The sequence below is a fragment of the Sinohyriopsis cumingii genome, chromosome 12 (genome assembly GCF_028554795.1).
Source record: "Sinohyriopsis cumingii isolate HCF-2022 chromosome 12, ASM2855479v2, whole genome shotgun sequence".
Classification (NCBI taxonomy): Eukaryota; Metazoa; Mollusca; class Bivalvia; order Unionida; family Unionidae; genus Sinohyriopsis; species Sinohyriopsis cumingii.
Genome location: NC_142972.1, coordinates 48,548,873 through 48,571,470, shown reverse-complemented (window position 1 = coordinate 48,571,470; position 22,598 = coordinate 48,548,873). Strand labels below are relative to the sequence as shown.

The window sequence follows — 22,598 nt, the reverse complement described above, 5'->3', positions numbered from 1 at the left end:
TGTTGTTGTCGACAAATGCCATTCAACGTTTTAATTGTTTCTAATACTTCACACAAATTGACGGAAGAGGGCAACATTTACAGTGACAGCCACATTAGAGACCACAGGAAACTGACAGCTGCTTATTTTTCATTATATGTTAGTAACTCTTACACTTATGTAGGGAGAGATTCATGCTTTTGAATAAGGAAATATCCATGGTTTTGAACTCGTTGACCCTCTCAGAGCGATGCAGTGGTGTATGATGTAAATCTATTTTCCTGGTCAACATAGATTTATGATTATCTCTGAACACGACGTTTTCTTAGCTGAATTTCTCCTCTAATAAATACAGTGTTTATTTTGATTTTCAGATGTTGGCTTTAAATGTGATGCAACTAATGGATGTTCCAACCCCTATGCAAATTGCACTAATGAGACTTGTCAGTGTAGGTCAGGATACACCCAAAATGGAACCCTCTGTAAAGCAGGTGAATTGTTTAATAAGCGTATAATATGTCGAGTATTGTTCAAATAATTATTTATCATGTAAACTTGTCAATATATTACATTGAAACGTGCCTCCAGATAACACATATATTGTATGTTTGTACTACTTATGAAGTACCGAAGGGACATAACATTGTTTGTATTCATCTTAGTTTAGTAGTTATGCTGGGACGTCAAGAAATTTCGTACACAGTTTCATTCTGACGGTCCACCTTGATATACATGGCGATTGTGTCCCTCAAACATCAAATATAGCCGACAATATGGCCATTTTTAAATCCTATTACCTTACATCATCCGTTGTGGATGAAATCGTTTTCAGAAAATAATGCTTATCAGACGTAGGTTACCCGAGAGCAAATGGTACCTCTATGGATAGCTGCAATGTACAATCTTTACAACTATATTGTTTAGTAGGTGCAAAACAGTCACACTTTCCTGCAGTCATTACTATCAAGCACTATTATGGTGTACTAGAGAGAAACGTCCCTGTACAAATATGTTTGAGGTTTTATACTACTTGACAAAGACCAGACCATAAGAGCTATCTATATGGGACGCGACTTTAAATAACTATGTAATTTTCACGAAAGACATCTTAGGTCATGCAGAACGGTCTAATTGAAAATTGTGCTGATTTGACATCTAACATATCCTACATGGCGATCATCTGGAACAATCTCTTGTCCCTCTAAACAGTGGGTCTTATGACATGCCATAATTCAAAGTTGTGTTCGGATGACATTCTACATGGCTCCCATGACATCCAACTGATATGGGTTCAAATCCTTGTCATATTGTAATCGATCACTCCTTGTGATATCAGAACGTGCTTCTTGTATATTAATGCAACATATAGTTGGTCGTCCATTAAAATGTTTTTGATCTAACCTCCAAAATGGTAACGTTTGCAGTCAATGTTATAATATTGAATACGTCTAGCTCTGCTCATTGAACGGTTGCACGTAAATGAGTATTTCACAACAACACTGCAGTACTATATTGTATGTTCTAGGAATGTATAACCCTGAGCGAATGTTATTGGTTAACATCTTTTGCGTGTGTAATTAATGCAATTTTAATCTAGGTCTGCGATCGTATGCATATTTTACCTCCTTTTCTTCAATATTGTGAAAATTCAACAGCATAACATAACCTCATACTGAACAAAGTTTTATCTTTAAAATTTATTTGAAATTTCCAATGGTTATGTTTTCATTTATTTTGTCATTGATACAGCTTTGGTAATGAACTTAGGAATGCAACCATATATATTAGATTGATGTTAGGTTTCGTATTGTGCCATCACACTGGGAATCATACATAGACATATCGAGTTAAATTTAGTAACTGAAAATGCTGAGTTAAACATGAAATGTTTCCTGTTTAATGCGTACGGCTTTGAGTACACAATAACTTTGTTGCATAGCTAGAACAAAATGAAATTTTCATAAATTACCTTCCATTAAAAAAATACATTCAGCTTTATTTTGTAAACTGAACCTGTTGCATTTGTTGCTGAAAACAAAAGCAAAGCGAACTGATTAATTGTTTCTAATGGTGGATAATATATGTAAGACTGACAAAGTTACACTAACAGGCACTTTGCAATCGACCTAACAATGACATTTGATTATTATTTGATTGGATTTCAGGAACTCTATCACTTACGTACGGAAATACCCTTGCATTAGAACTTGCTTACCCTCTTAAAACGTTGCAACCTTGTGTCAAGTTATTCTGTTGTCTTGGCCAGTATAGTCTTAGAATCATCTCCTGAATATTATGGTGTCATGGTTGATTGTCTCTGAACGTAATGGAATGTTGTTCAAATTTTCAGCTGTTGGTTCATCATATGATGCTACCAATGAATGCTTCAGACCCTATGAAAATTGCCCAAAAGGCAATTGTCAATGTCTTTCTGTATATAGCGAAAATGGAACCTCTGTGAAGCAGGTCCATTGCTTAATATATGTATAAAATGTCGTGCGTTCTTGCAATGAAATTATCAAGTAAGCCTGACTGTGTATTTACCAAAAGGTCCCTGCACAAATATGTTTAAGGTTATGCACTACTTCTCAAGGAACGAAGGTTTCTAACAAAAGTTTTTATTCATCGTAATTTAGCAGTGATGATGGGTCGCCATGATATTTCTTTTTCGGGTTCATTCTGGCGGTCTATTTTGTTCTAAGTTAAGTTGGAGTTGCAAAATAGAAAAAACAACTCTAATATAGCTGCTTATATGGCCATCTTGAAAATTATATTAATACAGAATAGATGATCATAGTGTCGTGCAGTTTTTACATAGACTCCCTGTCCCATGTATATGGTCCGAAAAGAAAATGGCACATCTCTTTCGTGCGGCATTGTGCAATCATGAAAAATGTGTTGCTCTTTAAGATCAAAAATGTTATACTGTCATGCAGTAATCATTATCAAGTACAATTGTCACTAAGTTACAGTATAACGTCCCTGAACAAATACGCTTAGTGTTTGTACTTGCTACTAACAAAGACCGGAAGAGTTTATTATATGGGATATGACGGCAAATAACTTTTATCGTACCCCCTCCTATACTAAACCGTGGTCAGTCTTTAAACTTGGCACACAGTTTACTCTTGATATCTGCCTTTTCATAAAACAAACTAGTAACCATCCGGCTTCCAATACATATGTTTAGTCGCATATCTTCTTCAATGGATGGTCATATAGTCATTGAGATTTTATGAATAGACCTATGATGCCGTAAAGAGAATCGAATATAAATTTGATGCCCCACTTTCTTCCACATTGTGGTATCTTGAAAATATTGACCACGCTATTCCTCTTAAATGTTTGGATGTGGCAGTTTTCTAGATCAGTGTGATTGTATTCAGCAGCTTACAATAGAGAGGCAGTTGTTTATTGGATTTGCTTTATCCATCTATTTGGTCGTGTATACGTCTATGCTATTTGTACATGAGGCAATACAAATGCTACTTTCACTATATAACACACTTGTATTGTAATTGTATTCTAGGATGCACATGAATGGCACGCCAAAAGGTGGTTGCTGTAAATTCCATTATTTTATTTGCTGACAATTATTTAACATATCATCAGTAAATAATTCCAATATATTTTCACATATTGCCACCAAGGGTACACTGGGATATATCCAGTTAAGGATGAATCTGGTCGATGTAACATTCAGTTCTAGTTGGTCATATAGACTTGATACTAACGAATCGCGGTAGAAGAGTAAACCATTACCAAAAACACGAATTAATGTTATATCTTTCACTGGTTCAGCTTTCAAGCAGAAACTACATTACATGATGTAGATACTTTTAATAAACATCGATACAAATTGATTATTCATGTATATAAATTATGCCTCATTAAGAACCTTCTACTCGACATTATATCACTTCGGTTGGTAACGTCCACAGAAAAACATTTTCAAACTAGTGTTTAGTCAAACTTCAGTGAGATCTAGTTAGTCACCTTGTGTTAACTGGTCAAGAGTAAGGGAGGTCCTTACAGTTCTCCATATCAATATGGCTAGAGGCAAATCCAATTCATTTCTTCAGGCCGGGAGAATACCACTACACGTATTTCTTGGCAGGCATTTGCGGATATTCATATTGAAATTTTGTTCACAGGACAGTCATGTTTCCACATTTATATTTACGCTCACGTTAACCAAAATGCCAGTTGGACAAACGGATGTGGATTCCATCACATCTCACCGTATGCAAAAATCCATTGCAGGCAAAGCGAAAATAGCAAAATACTTAAGAAATTTATTCCAATGAAATGCTTTTTTGGGGATCTATTTTCAAATTTGTATATCAATAGTGTGTAGTGTGCATGCATCTCATTACATTCCCATGAAAACAATATAGTTAATGTTTGGCTAGATTACTCTACTTTTTTATTAACGAGCAAATCACGCGTACATCCTATGAATGGTCTATCGAAGAAAAGTTTGAAAAAGGTACAAATCGTATGCTGCACAGCCTATTTTGGTTTATAATTCGCGTGGATGTGCCCATTATAAAATTCCGGCCACATTAGATCACTCATCAATATTAAGAAATATATGTGATGCAACAGCGATAAGATATAGATGATTTCAGGTGTAAAGCTATTCGTGTATACAATTTACTTATACTTTAACCTTTTCAGAATAATTACGTTTCTTGTTCATTTTAGTCAGTCAATGGCCTTCTTTGTGTTAAATACGGTATATGACAGACCAACACACGTAAGCTGCTCTGTAACTGAAAAACGTGTTTAAATGGTATCTTTTTCTGGCTTACAAGTATGTAAACACCATGCCTATACAGCAGCTGCAAATTCTAAAGTCCTTGCAAGCAACACATAATACCGGGTACAACACTTGCCACTTGAATAACAATCAAATGCTCTAAATGTTAGATTGCTCTTCTTTTCTACCTCAGACTCCCTGGCAATACTAGTTATATAGAGATGCTGGAGGATGGAACCTTAACACTAGCGTATAATACGTTTACCTTGAAAACAAAATTGTTAAATATTAGGTTACCTAGTTCATTAATTCTGCTGCAAGTATATTGTTTGGCCTGATTATTATTAGTTAGATATATTGCCTTTGAGAAGAAGATAATCCTTGTGGTACTAAATATATAGCATGCAAATGACTGTTTCGTGATGCCACTTATAAATTAATAGGATTTGCAAGTGTTTGATAAACAACATTTAGTCAGTTATTGTCAATGCAGCAATGCAGTGTATTTAGAATTCAGTAGGTTATCATTTATAATTCAGTAGGTTATCAGCATTCGCATAAATATTCATATCACAATGGTCTCGTCCAATTTGAAGTCAGCATCTTCTTTGGCAGTTTTTAAGTACAATCATATTGTTTATCAACATTTAAGTTCAGAGGATCCGGTGTTCCGGAATTTCTTGAGCAGTCATTTTATGAAGACTAGTGAAAACATGTTCTTTCTTAACTCATTTTTTTACACTTTCATTGTGACTCATTGCGATGATGTTCTAATGTTGTAATGGTTGGTGATGTTTGTTTATGTATTTTTTGCCTTTCGTTTGCTTTCAGAATTAGGATACAACTGTTCTTCACAAAGTCAATGTGTTGATCCTAATGCTGAGTGTAGTGAGATGACATGTAAGTGCCAAGCGGGAAACTATGATGAAAATGGTAATGCACCAGGTGGAACTTGTGGAAAGTGTAAGTTTACAGAAAGTCTATTGTACGCATATAATAATAATAATAATAATAATAATAATACTAACAAGAAGAAGAAGAACAGACGAAGATGGAGAATAAGACGAAGAAACAGAAGAAGAATGATGATGATGATGATGATGATAACTTAATTTAAAGTGGGTGACATAATTAGCTGCAAAGGAACAAATCCTCTATGTTGACATCTAATATTTGCATATAAGCATACATCGTATGTAGATGTACCCACTAAAGGAAGGCACATACAACACTTGGTTTTGTCTTGAGGAGAAACAAAATCACAAGTTCATACCGAAAATAAACTCATTAATAGTAAGCTAAGTCTATATATGGACATAAACAGACAAATAATTTTTACATGAACATGCTGCAGTTATTTGTATTATAGTATACATTTACTGAGGTAATTAAGTGGTAGGGTTGAGAATTTATGCTTTGAGTTGCAATGAATACGTTGCAAATGTTATTGTCAGAAGTGTTTTCCCAAATAGCATTACATTAATGTAGTTATGGTTGTATGCAGTTTTCAAAAATATATTAACCTCTCTTTGTTTGATAAATATGTCTTTGTAATTATTAATAAACACTGACATTAACTTACTTTGTGAAATACGCCTGAATTATCTTCATTCCGATGCAAATTGTTGTCAGCTATCACCCCAGCGAGTTTGTCATGCTATGTTTTTTGCCATTCAAGTTAAGATTCAAACTGTTATTTTTCAATTTCACGAACTTGTATTAGGTAGTAGTCATAAATACGTTAGTCTTTTTATTATACCGGGAATATAATATACGTAAGGCTATCTGACGGGACACCTCTCGATCCAACTTTATTTGTTTGAAATCTGATCGATTTGGGGTAGTCAGCATATATCAGCAGATGAAATACAACTGCCGATTTCAGAGGCGATCCGATTACAAGAATGAAAAAGGAGTAGATCCAGGATTGATATATGCTGTACTCCACACGTAATTGGTTCTATTTATTATAACTGCTACTTTTGACACATTGTTTTCTCTCTATTAAACGGGATATAAAAAACTCATTCGTAGTATAGTCATTTTGATAAATATTTGATTCATTAATAAGATTATCGTCCTCAACAAGGTCTAGCTAATTTCTCTTGATCAATATTAGTAATAAATATATCAAGGTGATCAAAGCTGCCTAACTAGGATGATTTTATCCGAACCCTGCTTAGTTAAGGTTAATTAATTTAGAGGTTGCTAGATGCATCAAACGAATGTCATGAACATATTATTACAGACGTTTGGACAGAAGTGTTAATGATATACAGGAGTAATGACATCTTATTGCTGACTGACTTGAGAATGCAAAATATTCTATCAAATATTATACTTGTAGTGCAACATTATCTAGGCCGGTTGATTTCCTCGTGATAGTAGTTAGCAATATAATTTTAGAATATGTGCTTGCGAAAATAGCAATAAAAGTGTTTTCTTCTTCAACATCCACATCAATAATCTGGCCTTCTTGGCAAAGTTACTGAATTTTGATTGCAATTATTGAATTCTTACCTTCACCTAGTTTGTTAACAAATTTCCATATAAAAGTTTAGTTGCAAACATTTTCTAAAGCTGATTGAGCATTTTGGTTACAATGTTTATCTAATGTTTTGTATTGTACTTGTTGACCAACTGATCTGAACTAATCACGTGTTTTAGTAACGTATAAAGTGTCAGGAATTAATCAATCAAATTGGAATTCGTTTTAGCTCTGTGTTCTCAAAGATACGTTTTCATCTGCTGTTGGACAAATATATAAATAGATCATCCACATGAACAAACATAATTATTACATTTCAGGAGACATTATTTACAGCATAATGGTAAAATGACCTATAAGTTATGGGGTAATACTTTTGGAATTTTGCAACTGTTTGAAGTGATCACTAAGACCTATCCTGGGAATATGTATTTTGTTCACATCTGAACTCACTTAAAATATAAAATTCGTTTAGGTCATTAATCACTTTATCTGGTTGCTTTTGAAAATGCTTATTCCATTCGAATCGTTTTAAACGGGATCGAGATACAAAGCTCACTATGACTAGCTTTGCATATGAGTGATTTACCTAGATCTATAATGCTCTAATTTCAATGGGTTATCACTATCTTTTGCGATGACTCTCATCTGCTTGCATTTGCCCAGTAAGACTCCAAATGGTGACTGGACTGAAAGGACTGCCTGAATGATATCTCTAAGTAGAGCTGTATCCCTAGATTGATGTGATTTGCACCAATTTCCATGTCTAAATTCCCAATGGGGGAATATTGTTCGTGATTTCCATTTAATTAGATCTTTACTTCTTCACTTGGTGCTATGGAAGACTGGATCCAAAAAGCCCTGTTAACATGGATAATTTCACTTGTTTCGGAAAACAAATTTTCAGAATGAGTTGAAATTCAATTCTTTATAATTAGACCCTTAAATAAAATGAGAACGGATTTGGAAGTTGGATTGAATGAATCACTGCACTTATGTAGGACTGTAAATTGTCTGATTAATTAATATGTAATCTTATAGATAATATCATGTTTCTTTTGATCAATTCCTTGTCTATGACTAATGCTTAGATTTGCATTCCATATATATATATATATATATATATATATATATATATATATATATATATATATATATATATATATTACTTTGGAAACAGCTATAGTGTTAGCATTCTATCTCAAAACAAAATAATCCATATTAGCATTTGTGACTAGTTTAATGAGATTAGCAAAGCTGGCCTCAATAGTTCCATACAAACTGCTGTATTCAGGTTAATTTGTCATAGATTAGGTCTAAAAGACTGATACAGTCTTCCATATTAAGACATGCAGAGGGACACGGTTGTACTAATTATGATCATATTTAATCTGATGTAAAGAAGTCAAGTGACTATTAACGTTCCAGATTAGTAAACTTTGAATATAAAATCGTCCATGCTTGCTGTGCAATAATTGTGCATGAGACGTAACTTTAGATCTAAGTACAACTACAGTCCATGATATAGTATGAGTGTTGAAACAATTATTACATCCAGGCAGCATTAAAGCACAGCAGAGGTCCTGAACAGCAAACAAAGGAAGTGAACTATGTTCTTACAAAAGTACATTATGAATCCATGATCCTTAATTATAAACTCGATTAAAAGAAGGAATAAGTTATATTATTAAAGTTGGTATTAAATCATTTCATGAACAGACATTTATCCCTGCTGGACATAGAGTTGTAGATCTTGCAGAGCAATTTCATTCAATGTTGAAACGTCAGATAGCTGTAATAATACAAAATAAATATAATTTAGATATTATTAACCATTTTTATCTCTGATATATTCAAACCAATCCTAATATTTATATATAAACCGATCCATCTCTCAGGCGATTAACATGATCCAATTAATTACAGTATATATCTACTTCATTATCCTAAATCTTTTATCTTTCCGTCGTTTCTATTTTTTTTACTTGAATATCTATCTTTATATATCATAACATCAATTAATTTTAACAGAAAGGTCAATTGCACTATATAATTTATTTTAGCAGATAGTTCTTTATACTTGATATGGCATATAAGATTTGACGGTCATACGACAACACAGCTCAAGATCCCCCACCCCCGCTATTACACATTCAAGGGTATGAATTTATGTATTACGGAGCTATCCCCAAATTGCTTAGGCATGCCACATCAAATTAAGGCGATGTGTTCCATTACTGGTAGCTGGTAGCACCGGTTCAATTCCTGATTGAAGCGAATTTTAACTTACAAAACGCTTTTAATTATAGTGATGTCATTCGCTCTATCTTCATTTATATATATATATATATATATATATATATATATATATATATATATATATATATATATATATATATATATATATATATATATATATATATATATATATATCTGTGTGTGTCTGTTTGAGGTGAGATTTTAAGACAACATTTTTACGTCGAAAGCTGTCACACCAGTCGAAAGGAGAGATTTGTATGTCTTGGATAATGCACATGTACATTTATCCATGGGCATACCATCAATAGGTTATTCCTCATTATAGAAAACAAATTCACGGTCAGTATAAGTTGTCAGTCATTCGCTAGCGAATTCAAACTGGTAATAACTTTGTAAGACTTGTTATTCACAATACTGTTTTAGTCATCCAACTAATGCCATTCAATCTAAGGATCTCAGCTTTTTTGTTTCTTGCATAGTGCGCATCATCCAAATGACCGTTTATTTAGACCTTGTAGATATCCAGCATACTGAAGAACTACAGAATTTAACTTCACCTAAGTACACGAATACAAGCACGAATATTATGCTCAAGGTAAGTTCTCTTTTACGTATATGGTAGGGTTAAAGGATTACAAGTCTCAAACCGGTTTGTACTATACTAAAAAGACATAGGTTATAGGACAGTTGGTTGAGGTATTGCAAAATACGACACAGCAGCAAGGTAGTTCAGTCCGTCCAAGTTCAACAGCTACGAATCGCTTTCATTTTCTTTAATGTAAGGTTGGTTATTCTCAGCGATGATCTCTGACACCGATTTTCGATCATAATCTAATAAGGGTGAAACACCTTTCGTACTTAAGTTCCTTACAGTAATGATGCTACATTATTGCATGAATTAATTTTCCTAAACATATGCTAATTCAAAGTCAACGAGAATTTGTGAAATTAATTTTAAATCTTGTTCTTCAAATGGATTTAAAAAAAGAGTAGTCCAACCGACAGGTGTGACATTAGCAAAACGGAAAGATATTTAAATGTTAGTGTGGTTGTTGTTGCTGTAGGGTTTAGCGCCATTTTTCAGCACGATATATGCTATACATGGCGGCCAGTATAATTGGTGGAGGAAGAACCCTGGAAAACCCCGGAAAGAACCACCGACCCACGAGAAGCTACTGGCAGGCTTTCTCACGTACCATCGTTAGCCGAGGCTGAAACTCGAACTCACGCAGACAGAGGTGAGATGGCAGTGATCCGTAACGGTGAGCGCTTTAGACCACTCGGCCACTCAGGGCCCCAAATGTTATTATGGGGTAGATTTCCAAAATGATAATTTTTCATGATTTTCGTGAAACCGTATGTGCAGATTACAAATTAATTTGTCTGAAATTTAAGCCAGCTGAAACTGACGTAATTCGCCATTTATTTGAATCAAGAGTTGGATTATCCAAAACAATACCTACAGTTTTACCTCCCTTGACTACGTCTCAGTTTGTGATTATGTGTGTCGTCTTTTCAGACCTATCCGACCAACTTATGTAGAAATTAACGGACTGCACAGTTATTTTAAGTACATATCATAGTGTTACTATTGTTGTAATAATTTGTATTACAAATTTTGTTATTTTTCTGTTAACAAATTTTCAAGAAAGATGCAACTGTAAGGCGTATCAAATCGGGAAGTATAATGTACATCTAACTGTTGATTCTAATTGTTGTTTCCAACACTTTGCAAGCTATCAACTTATCATATGCTCATCATATCATTTGAAGAAGGAATTAGACACATCCTTTATGCAATCATAGGAAGAAAATAAAATGGATAGTGATCAAGTGAACGTGTGAGCGAGAAGAAGTTAAGACAAAGAATATTGATAGCTAGGTAATTCTCTCTCATGCGGACGAAATTGAACTGTAAACACATATCTTCATTACAATTTGGACTTTATAGATTTGTCATGGTGAAATAAAGACAGCAAATAAAAGCGAGACAGTACTAATTATTTTGTTTGGAAAAAGGTGGTCACAGTTAATTGAGCGATGTAAAACACGCAATCTCAAAGAATTTTAATTTCTTAGTGAATAGCTTTTATCGATAATTATTACTAAAAATTGGGATCTGGAGTGTTTATTTTCTCCATGCTAATTGTATACCTTAAAATCTAGACAATTACACTAAGATCGCGATCTGCGTTCGAATGCACAATATTTCTAGTATGTGCTTCATTTATTCCAATACTGCATTAATTGCTTGTTTTCTGTTGTTTATTTGTGTATTATTATTATTATTATTATTATTATTATTATTGTTATTATTATTATTATTATTTTATTTTTTTAGCTATCGATAACTTTATAGCATTGAGTGTTTAATTTTCTACCAAATCCACATAATTGCTTTGTATATCGTAAACGGATAAACTAGAATATAATCTTTAATTTGGTGAGGTCTTTGTTTAAACATACGTCACTTCCGTATACATAACAGGGGCAGGTATTAAAAATCTTAAGAGGGTCTAAATTTTAAACACATTTATTCGTGAACGATGCATTATAACTTTATCATAACATTGGATATAATGTTTTCAGATATGAAAGTTTTAAAACTACAATTAAACACAAACCGCATTTATTGTTTTGAACTTTCAGATATTTATTTATTTATGTACAAATATTTTAAACATGCAGGATGGTGAAAAACTACTTAAATTGCAAATTACGAGTAGAAACATTTCGTCAAGCTAGAGCTACGGAAAACAACTATCAATTCGAACTATGCAAGTTTTACATTTTTGAAGCAGTATATACACGTTATGGAGAAGACCGCCTTCGCTTTTTAAATTGGCGAAGCACCGCAGTTTTTAATTAAGGAAACAATATTTGACGAATTGATTTTCAAATAAACAAAATATGGGCTGACTGAAGACTGTATTATGTCTTGTGCGGGCATGTGTATCTTCAGCTTATATGAAAACACAACAATAGAATGATATAATGGAATTATCATCAAAGTTTGTTGATTTAATATAAAAAATAGCATTGACAAGACTATATTTATTCTAAAGCGCGGATATCTTTAATTTTGCAACGCATGGCTTAATAATTAGCTTGTTATGCTTGGCATATGGTATAGTAGTTTAATTGACGGAAAAACAAAAGAGATCATCATCTGAATAAAAATTTTAGGTAATATCTGTATCCCTATGCAATAAATACTTTTTTTGTTTAGAGTGTTATCAACTTCAGAAATAATGTCAACAAAAAATGTCGATGAATATATTTACAAATAGTAGTGAAATGGAGCACCATAACTTTTAGATACACTATAACATGAACGGTCAAGCAATTTATATCTAGCCTAGTTTAAACGACGAAATTCCAATCACCATCTGATAAATCGAATAATCTATCTAGGTGTAAATAGCTATGTAGAAGTATTTTTTATATGTTCAGGGTCGGTTGAGTTGTATGTCAGGAGCCGGCAGGATCATATATGTGGTTTATACTATCGAACTATATTGTATAGCGGACACGCTTGATGTGAAGAGGTCACTTTCTCAGTCAATATGCAATTTACATTATTCAGTCTGAACTCATATATATTTAGCTATGCGATATAAATAAAATATATGTTTAATATGTATGCTATTTCTTTTATGTACCATATGGTGTATAATTTTTCGTTAAACGTAAGATCGGCAAGCTCCATTTCTTGCGGATGGAATATCAAAGATATGGCGTACATATTATTCAACTGTTATATATATATATATATATATATATATATATATATATATATATATATATATATATATATATATATATATATATATGTTGAGGATTCCTCACAATCAGCTGAAATCAATACTACGCATGTATTTCGTCTACTATAATTGCTAACTTAACGTTGATTGTCGTGATTCTTATACCTTGGCACATTATATTTTTCAATAAAATGTAAACCATATTTTCTTCTCCTTACCTATCTTAGTCAGTGTAGAATGCATTGCAAACTGATATTTAGAAATTATTCACAACTTTGATATTAACAATAATTAATAGACACCTTAAACTTATCAGCTAATGATGATAAATATTTTCCCCCATGTATGTTTAACAGATGGGATTAACTATGGAAGGCATAGTCTTCACTTCGCTAGTTTTATATAAAATACATTTTTGGGGATTGTATCGTGTGACGAAGTAAAGGTATTTATATTACTATAGTTCGGAATCTATGGTCCTTTTAAACTGTGATTAAAATATTAATCTTACAATAATGAGAACTATATTGTTAAATAATAAACACAATTTGCTATTGGGCAGCTAATATCCCTCGTTAGTAGATTCTTCTCCTTCCCTCTTTGAAAGTTTAATTGAATTAAGAAATTAATTAAATAGACTTGCCTTTTTAATGATGACAAACGCTGTTTTCTTCTCACTCACTCCACATACCGCTCCGGTAGCCAGATGGTTGCGGGAGGTCCCGGGTTCGATCCCCGGATGAGTCATATTAAAGATTTATAGAAATGGTACTAACAGCTGCCTCGATTGGCGCTCAGCATTAAGAGGTTAGTTTTAGGACTGGTCGGCCTGGTGTCAGGATAATGTGACTGGGTGGGACATGATGTTACATGTCTGCGGCATGATTCCCTAGTGCTAGACATGGCTATAAACAGCCACATTGCAGACATCGTAGCGATATGACTGAAAAATTGTTAAAGCTCTGTTAAAAATCCAAATCACATCAAGACAGACACACACACACACTCCATAGATTTGCACTTGTTTGTGGCAATTATGGCGGGCGGGGGGAAGCTGGAATTATTAATATTTATGCTCATCATGTACTTGTTGTTTTAAATATTAATACGTGGTATTCATCACTGATTTAGAAACTATGCAAATAGTAATATACTGTTGAAATCGTCATGGTATATAAAACCGCTGTACACCAACACTTTAAAAACCATGTTATTTTTAATGTATATTGCATTCTGTTGAGGGTCTTATCATATCGTATGGACGGGTTAGTCATCGAAGCGGCAAAATTGCTGTATGGCCTCTAACCATTAGTTATACTTATCAACTTCAATCCATGTATTACCTCATGTACGCTTAGGGTGCAAGGGATATATTTTATGCACAAATTCATTTCCGCATCTGACTGCCTAATATACAAAAAATCATAAAATTAAATAAAAAAGAGGTCAAAAGAGATAATATTTTTGGATAGAAATGTTAAAAGCAAAGAACAATGTTATTCAAGTGAACTAACAAGCCGATGGCAGTTCATAGGAAATGAAGTATGTACACTACCACCTCAAATTTATACCTGCATTGTTCACGTCTGAAGGTCATTTTTGACACCAGGTGCTGAATACAAACAAAGTCTTTTTCCGTAGGTTATAATTATGAGAAGCATTTATAAAGGCTGGATGCAATTCAAAATAGTTGTCATCCAGTTTTGAAATATTCAACTTGTCTTGAACCTAAATGTATATTGCTTTGGGTGGCTAGCTCTTCTTGCCGACTAATTGTATTTTACTGCTTACATACTGCAAAGTAACTATGTGAGGTGTACATGTCTCACATCAATTATAGCAACAACACTAGCCCTGATATATCCATATCTTTAATGTCTTAAACAATAATGTCTAAAAAGCCACACCATAGCCTTAATTTAAAAATTGTTACTGGGCTCATTTTATGAAACTATATCCTGCCAGATTATCGAGATCGGGTATAATATGTAGTCAATAAGGGAAGTAAATCTGCTATAACGGCCTTTTGTACATAGCTTGCGGCATGAACAGACACAGACCGAATCATCACCTAGTCGAATAGTTTGTATTACCAGTCAGGATTTATACGGGCGCCTATGCATGTGTTCCAGATTGGAGACAGTTTACTCCCATTTAACAACAAATATAAACTCAGTCCACTAGGCAAAACACTATAAATTGAAATTAGCCCAACCAGACCAGAAATGTTTGCCCTTGTCATACGCACCTATTGGTAAATAAATACATTGACAGAGCCATGTTTCATCTCTAGATATAAAATTTACCTATATTTTCTAAGGCTATCACGGAGCATTTCCATCACATTTATCAAATGGTTGGGTTTTTTGTATGAATTTTTCCGACACCATTTTAATTGAACGTGGATGATTCGATTTGATACTTACAAAATGGACAAGAAATATGTAAAGGTGACACCAGCTCCTACGATAATCAGGTATAACTGAGGACACTAATATCCTGGATGTAAATACAGGAGATCGTACGTCATTTAAATTCTGAAGGAAAGCTGACTAATTTAAGCAAGGTCTTTTTTCATGTAAAATGCAAGAGGAAGATTCCAAGTAAAACCTTTAATTTTGCCCAGAAATAAAAGACGCAAATCGCAATAGACCTAGTTCTTATAAATATTAAGTCTGCTTTTCATTCATACTCATTCTCAAGGAACAAACGCATGTTTGTATTTGGCTCCTAAATACTAAACTTCCCGCCAGCATGGACGTAGCCAAAAGCTTAAAGTGAACGTTGAACGGTTTTGAGCATGGAAATAAGTTGTTAAAATATAGATTACAACTTTTAGATATTTCTGCTGCCCGTCAAAGGTCTAATTTGTGATTTGTTTCATTCTCTTACAGATAAGAAACCTTCTTTCACATATAAACTGGTATAACATCTCCAATATACTCCGATTCCAGTAAGCGTCCTCTCTCTCTCTCTTTCACACACACACACACACACACACACACACACACACACACACACACATATATATATATATATATATATATATATATATATATATATATATATATATATATATATATATATTATCCCTTCAAGCGCTTTGTCACCATCGTCATGGACGCTCTTCAGGTAGGTACATTGTACTTTTGTACTTTAACATTTGGAAAAAAAAAACAGTTTGTCTTGATTTTATCTCAGTTAGGTATTCTCTAATATAAACATCTGTTTAAATGTCTATTTATACCTGCACATTTGCAAGACACAAATACGTATTAAATATAAACTGTGCACAAATGCACTCCATACTGGGTCTGTGCGGTATATTATGAAAGTTGCTCAATGTAATAATTTATTGCATAAAGTGGTCACTACATATTAGTAGCTTTTTCATTCACAAAGTATATGTAAAAGAAAATTTTAGGTTTTTGTTTCACACACACACACACACCATCCCCTCTCCTGCCGCAACCGCCATGGGTCAGGGTCCCCAAAACTGAATTCTTTGGCAATAACAGTAGACCACAAAACAGCAGCAATGAAACTGTTTTGACGTGGGATTTTCTTTTCAATGAATCATGAAGAAAACGGTATAACACTTCACACAGATCTGGTGATTCAGGTCAAAGGTAAATAGGCTTGGCTGAAATTTGGTTACAAGGTCTGGGGAAATGAATGGGTTGGTGAGTATTGTGGCATGCATATGGCAAAGATTTAAAATAGTTTGGAAGTGCAGTGCTACAACGTGGACTGTGTGGACTGTGTATAGGCTATATGCAGGATATGGTGGGAACCATACAGGAAGAGACAAAGAGAGGACGAAAAGGCAAGCAAACATTTTAATAATGTTATGTGTGAGCTTTAGTCAAGGGGATCCAATTTAGATAGGTCTGCCGATTTCATTTGCGTATGGCAATTGGCGTATATCCGACCCCAAGGAAGGCATGGAAGTGTGAATTTCCGAGGTCTTTGGCATATAACAGTGTAGACATGTTTTGCTTTTCCTGTGACAAAGTACAGGAACATATTTTAATTCCATTTGAAAATGGTCATATTATTGTCTAATTAGAGGCTGCAGGAACTCATGCATTACACAAACCAGTGCTTGCTCTCTGCTTGTCACTCGTTCCGCCTGTTTTTGCTGAGGAGGTGCAGTGTCGCCAGCATTCCGCCAAGAGATGGCGTAGATGAAGCTTACATTGATCAACATTACAGCGTTACAAAGAGCAATAGGCATTTATTCCTGATGTTTTTCCGTCCCCGGACCCTAGCGCAAACGCCTGCTAGCGTGCCGGAATATTCTTATTTTTATTTATTTCAGCAAATGACTCAGGTCGCTACAGCTGGTTATGCTTGCACGCTTATTACTCGTTTAGCCACGTTCCCGACCTTCAAGCCGATTTGAATCTGAAGTGGTGAGTGAAACCTTATGCCTATTATCATGTTGTTGTTAACTATATGAAGTTCGTTCTATATACCACTTCATATGTGCAAGCGTAAAGCTGCATGTCACCTGAAATCATTAGAAGTTCAACGATGCTTGCTTTTGGCGTGTCCGAGTAATGACCGGTACTTGTTTAACGGATTGGGGGCATTCATAGTTTAGTCAACACTATACATTCTACATTAGCTCGTAAGCGTTGCTGTACTTTAAAGTCCTTTCCCGACATTACAGTACCTATTGGCATTTCCGATTGCAAACTCAGGATTACCCAAAGGTACATTAGAACCCTTTCAATGAAACATTCTACTCCGACGTGGGTAAAACCTTAAGACTTGTTCCGCATAAAATGCACAACACCTTCATTAGCTGAGTTTCCCTGTATAACGTTGTCAACCTTGTGTTTTCTTGAACGATCAAACAAATACAAGCAGGGATCCCATAACAACCATGCATGGGCTTGTAGCCCTTGTTGACATTATACCTGTATATTGTGCACATGCCACCAGTTCAAGTATGCATCCATATCAAAATTGTTGCAAAAGCCCATATAGTCGAATATGTCGAAGCTGTTTTCATGCGTGTTTCAACCAGTTTGGACCCGAAAGGCAAACCGTGAGAATCAGTCTTATATAATAGTAAGCATCGAACGGATAAAAGCTGCTCGTGATGTCGGGAAGTCCAGCAAATTCGGCGTGATCAACTCCAACCGCGGTCACGGATGACAACAGTTCCTTACGAACGCTGACGAGATACATAGGTACCATGTACACTGCTTGTGGAAATGACACTACGTTGTGCTGTTTATCCATGTCTGCCTTATTGTCAAGTTGAGCCTATGTTTTAGAACAATTGCACGGGCTAAAAATCGCTTCTGGCACTCCAGGATATATCGATTAAACCATGGTGTTCCAACAATTCAGCTGGGCCTAAAATCAATATATTTACTTTGTAATGGACGAGTTTAACGTCAGCAATCTTTACAAGTCCTCATAGGTATTTCAACAGAAAATAAGAAATAATGCCAACGGTCGTGCCTGGACTGCTCAGAGGACTACAATGAAACGACCGGGGGAATCCGTGCCATCTACAAAACCAACACTGCTTGTTCGTTGCATTGGAAAAGAACCAAAAGTACCAGGAGCAGAGTCTGAGGTGGGGTTGGTAGAGCGATTATTTTAGAATGGCAATATGTTATTTAGTGTCGCACTTCTGACTAAAAGATCTTTAGCAGTAACGCTTGCTTTCATGTATAAGAGGCCATTTATCACTGGGTTCACCAGATAAATAAAAATTCGAGAAAGATATATTTTGCCACATTACAGTAATTAGTGTGTGTGTGTGTGTGTGTGTGTGTGATTTGGATTTTTAACGCTACGATGTCTGCAGCGCGACAGTTTATAGTGATGTCTAACACTGGGGCATAATGCTGCAGACCCACCCCGTCACATTATCCTGACACCAGGCCGACCAGTCCTAACAACAACTTCTTAATGCTGATCGCCAAGTGAAGCAGCTGTTAGTACCATTTTTGTAAGTATTTGGCATGACTCGGCCAGGTATCGAACCCACGAGCTTCCGCATCCGAGGAGGACGTTCTAACCACTAGGCCACCGGAGCGGTACAGTAATTAGTCAAAAAACACAAAATCACAAAACTTGTCAAAAGAATTCAAGCTCTTTGTTACTTTCGGCGATCGAATTTGTGTGTTGGTGATGATCCTTTTGTTCGGGATCTAAAGATATGAAGACAATTGACATTTTTTTAACCATATTACCGTCTTACCACTACACCACTGCAATTTAAACATCTAGACCCGTCATGCCCTCCTACGATCCAGCCGAATTAAAGTTTACTGTTACGCTTGTCATCAAAACTAAACAGAATTGGTGAATATGGACCGAAAAAGAATCCGCCAATTTAAAGGAAAGTTGCATGCCGAGATCGAGAACCAGCAACTTTTCTATAAATCGACGTTACACTTGATCGTTTGGCTGTTTCCACAAGAGTAAGCAGAGTTCACCTTATTACTCGCTGTTCTCACCATGCCTATCAATGTATTTCTCAACATAGTGGTTGCAAACAGTTGATTGCGTGATGTGGTTGGCAAACTTGTCTCCATGTGACGGAAAGGAAAATCTAAAAGCATTGGAAAATGCACGTTCTTACATGATCAGAACTAAACACTATCTTTTGTAACATAAACAGGGCACATCTCATTCCAAATAATCGACGAATTAATAGCCAGCGGAATAGCAGAAGCCCGTGACGAGATAACAAAATACATAGCTGGAAAGTCCACGTAACGACATATTTCTTTTTATTACCACACTTGTGTGGAATATGAAAGAACAAGGTCTATCCCCAGCGCGTCATCGCTGTAAGGTGCATTGTGGCACACAAACGTGCTGCGTCGAGATGCAAATTAACAACAAATTGTCCGCAGTTTTGTATGTACACCATGATTTACCAGGTGCGATACGGGCACACGTGCAAATTGTAAGGGCGGCGGCACGCGTTAAAAGATCATGGGTTCCATGGTTGCTTGTCTTGTGTGTCAAAAACTACGTCTAATTCATCCACTCCTACCGGTAACACTACGCTTGATGAAAACTATTTAATATTTCCGAGAACTAACGCACTTGAACTTTTCTAAATTTCCATTGTACATTCATACTACAAAGTAAATACCGCAACTTCTTCAACATGTTTTAGCGCGTCATAAAGAACTGCATGTTGTTAGTGCAGTTAGCCGTAGAAATGCGTCCATAATAAAGGTAATCTTTGCCTCCTGAATTTTAAATATGGGACATTTCCGAAATAAATTAAAGGTGAAGGTATTTATATGTATGATACAACCACCATCCATCATCTTATCCACTATATAATCCCTGACTTTGATACAAATAGTTTAATAAAATATCAATGCATAATAAATAATAAGTACCAAAATGTGCCTTTCATATGAAGTCTATATGTTATCCTACCACCATACGAACAACATAAATGTAATAATTCTAAAGTATATAAACATACAAACGAGATATAATGAGCAGTTTATTACAAAATGCTCTACCCATTATTAGTTCGGTCAATTAGTAAGACGTTATTATAATATTGCTAACAACACACCTGGTTCTAGGCGAAAGCTTATCTTAACTTCATTCTTAAGTAAGTTGCTTAATCGTGTGTTATATAGTTTGAAACTGGATGAAAGACTTACAACCGCTGTAGGATCGAGTTCCACTAGGATTGTAGCTTTTTTTTATACTAATCTCGGCCACCTATAAGCAAGGATCAAGTCATTTCTAAGTATAAAAGACGGCTGCGCTTGCTGATAACAATAATCATTTAATATTTAGAAACTAAGGAAGAAACATTAGTTACAACGCCTCGTATCCTTAATGTACTTTAGAAAGAACTTAAAGATTTAAAAATGTTTGCTCATTTGCTAGTTCTGCTAGCTTAAGTGTACTACAATAGAAGAAATTTATAGCGATTAAGACGGAAATTTCGTTAAGACTTAAGTATTAGATTTCGCTTTTAACTGTGATTATAATGAAATGCTGATTCTGCTACACAGTTGCATAAGGATTATCTTGCATGATGTTGTCATACTTACAATTTGTTTTAGTTCCCTACATTAGTTTCTCATCCTAGTGTGAACAATGTGATATTTGCAATCACCAGAAAGATAATAAGAACGATGGTTATTTTTAGCGGGATAATATACTTTTTAATTTTAATGAAATCGGCTTCTGATTTATGTGTGTGTGTGTGTGTGTGTGTGTGTGTGTGTGTATAATTATACTAATATAATGAATCTGACAATTATTTTTTCCAGCAATGCAGGTAACGAAATAATACTAGTTGAGCTGATTATTCAAACATGGGCCCCGCCAACCGAAAACATTGACGACATTATATGCACTTTAAAGAAGCAATGTGGTCCAGCTAATCAAGATGACAGCTGGAATTTGTACTTGTATAATATAGATGGTACATTCTGCATAATTAACTTAGTGTTTCATGAAATGTTTATAAACCACATGTAAAGTTAATCTGATGTGCTTTTCTAGCGGTAATTGTACGAAGGAAGTAAGAGTCACATATATTTTAGGAAAGTATGTGCATCCAACTTGTCTTATAACAGTCCACTCTGATATGACAAAATGAATCAGAACATAACTATTGATTCGTGATATGCGAATAAAGCAGAAAAACATTTGCCAGAAATGTAACGTAACGTAACCGTATCTGTACATTTTTTCTAAACAGAATTTAGGTCTCCAAATGTTATATTATATTTCGTATACTTTTGTCTTGACTATAATAAGTCGGTGTTGATATTTAATGTTAAGTAAATTAAACTTTATTAAATTTCAGGAGCTTTAGTAAAACCAAGTCAAAGTGTATTTCGTAACGGAACGAATGACGTTTTGACCTGCACATGTGTGGGCAATGACTTAGAATGGTACTATGCCAAAAACAATGTCACCAGCATGATTACAAAAGCATCTAATTCAAGGATACTGCGTCAAGATCAAGCAATAAATTCCACAACGACGAGCAACCTTACCTTCCAACCGGTTCTTGAATCAGACATTGGTAGTTATATTTTCCCAAGTTATATCTAACGTTCAAAATAAGATGTAAACCAGGCTTCAGTTTCTTACAATGTCAATGTTTGACATATTCAGAAAATTTAATTATATGACTATTGTAAATAAAGCCTAATCATCTCATTTAAAAATCAGTGGGATGATTTGTATTTTATATTTGTAGGGTGGGGGCGTTGTGCTGAGAAAAATATCATATTTATCGTCAGAAACAAAGCACTTTTTTATACTTACACTATAATCCTTCTTTCCTAAGTTAGTGACACTCGAATGAGACAAAATCTGT

The 22,598-nt window shown here is 34.7% G+C and overlaps 1 protein-coding gene across 2 annotated transcripts in view; it reads left to right on the top strand.

The window, feature by feature from the left end:
• The window catches only part of LOC149786408 (uncharacterized), a 137,283-nt gene that overhangs the window by 70,347 nt on the left and 44,338 nt on the right, over positions 1–22,598 (top strand). For both annotated transcript variants that reach the window (XM_089976832.1, XM_089976831.1), the window contains exons 9-14: positions 354–470; positions 5,573–5,704; positions 9,968–10,083; positions 16,147–16,205; positions 21,538–21,692; positions 22,080–22,301. In XM_089976832.1, coding sequence (XP_089832958.1) covers positions 354–470; positions 5,573–5,704; positions 9,968–10,083; positions 16,147–16,205; positions 21,538–21,692; positions 22,080–22,301 — 801 coding nt within the window. The remainder of the gene's footprint in view (positions 1–353; positions 471–5,572; positions 5,705–9,967; positions 10,084–16,146; positions 16,206–21,537; positions 21,693–22,079; positions 22,302–22,598) is intronic.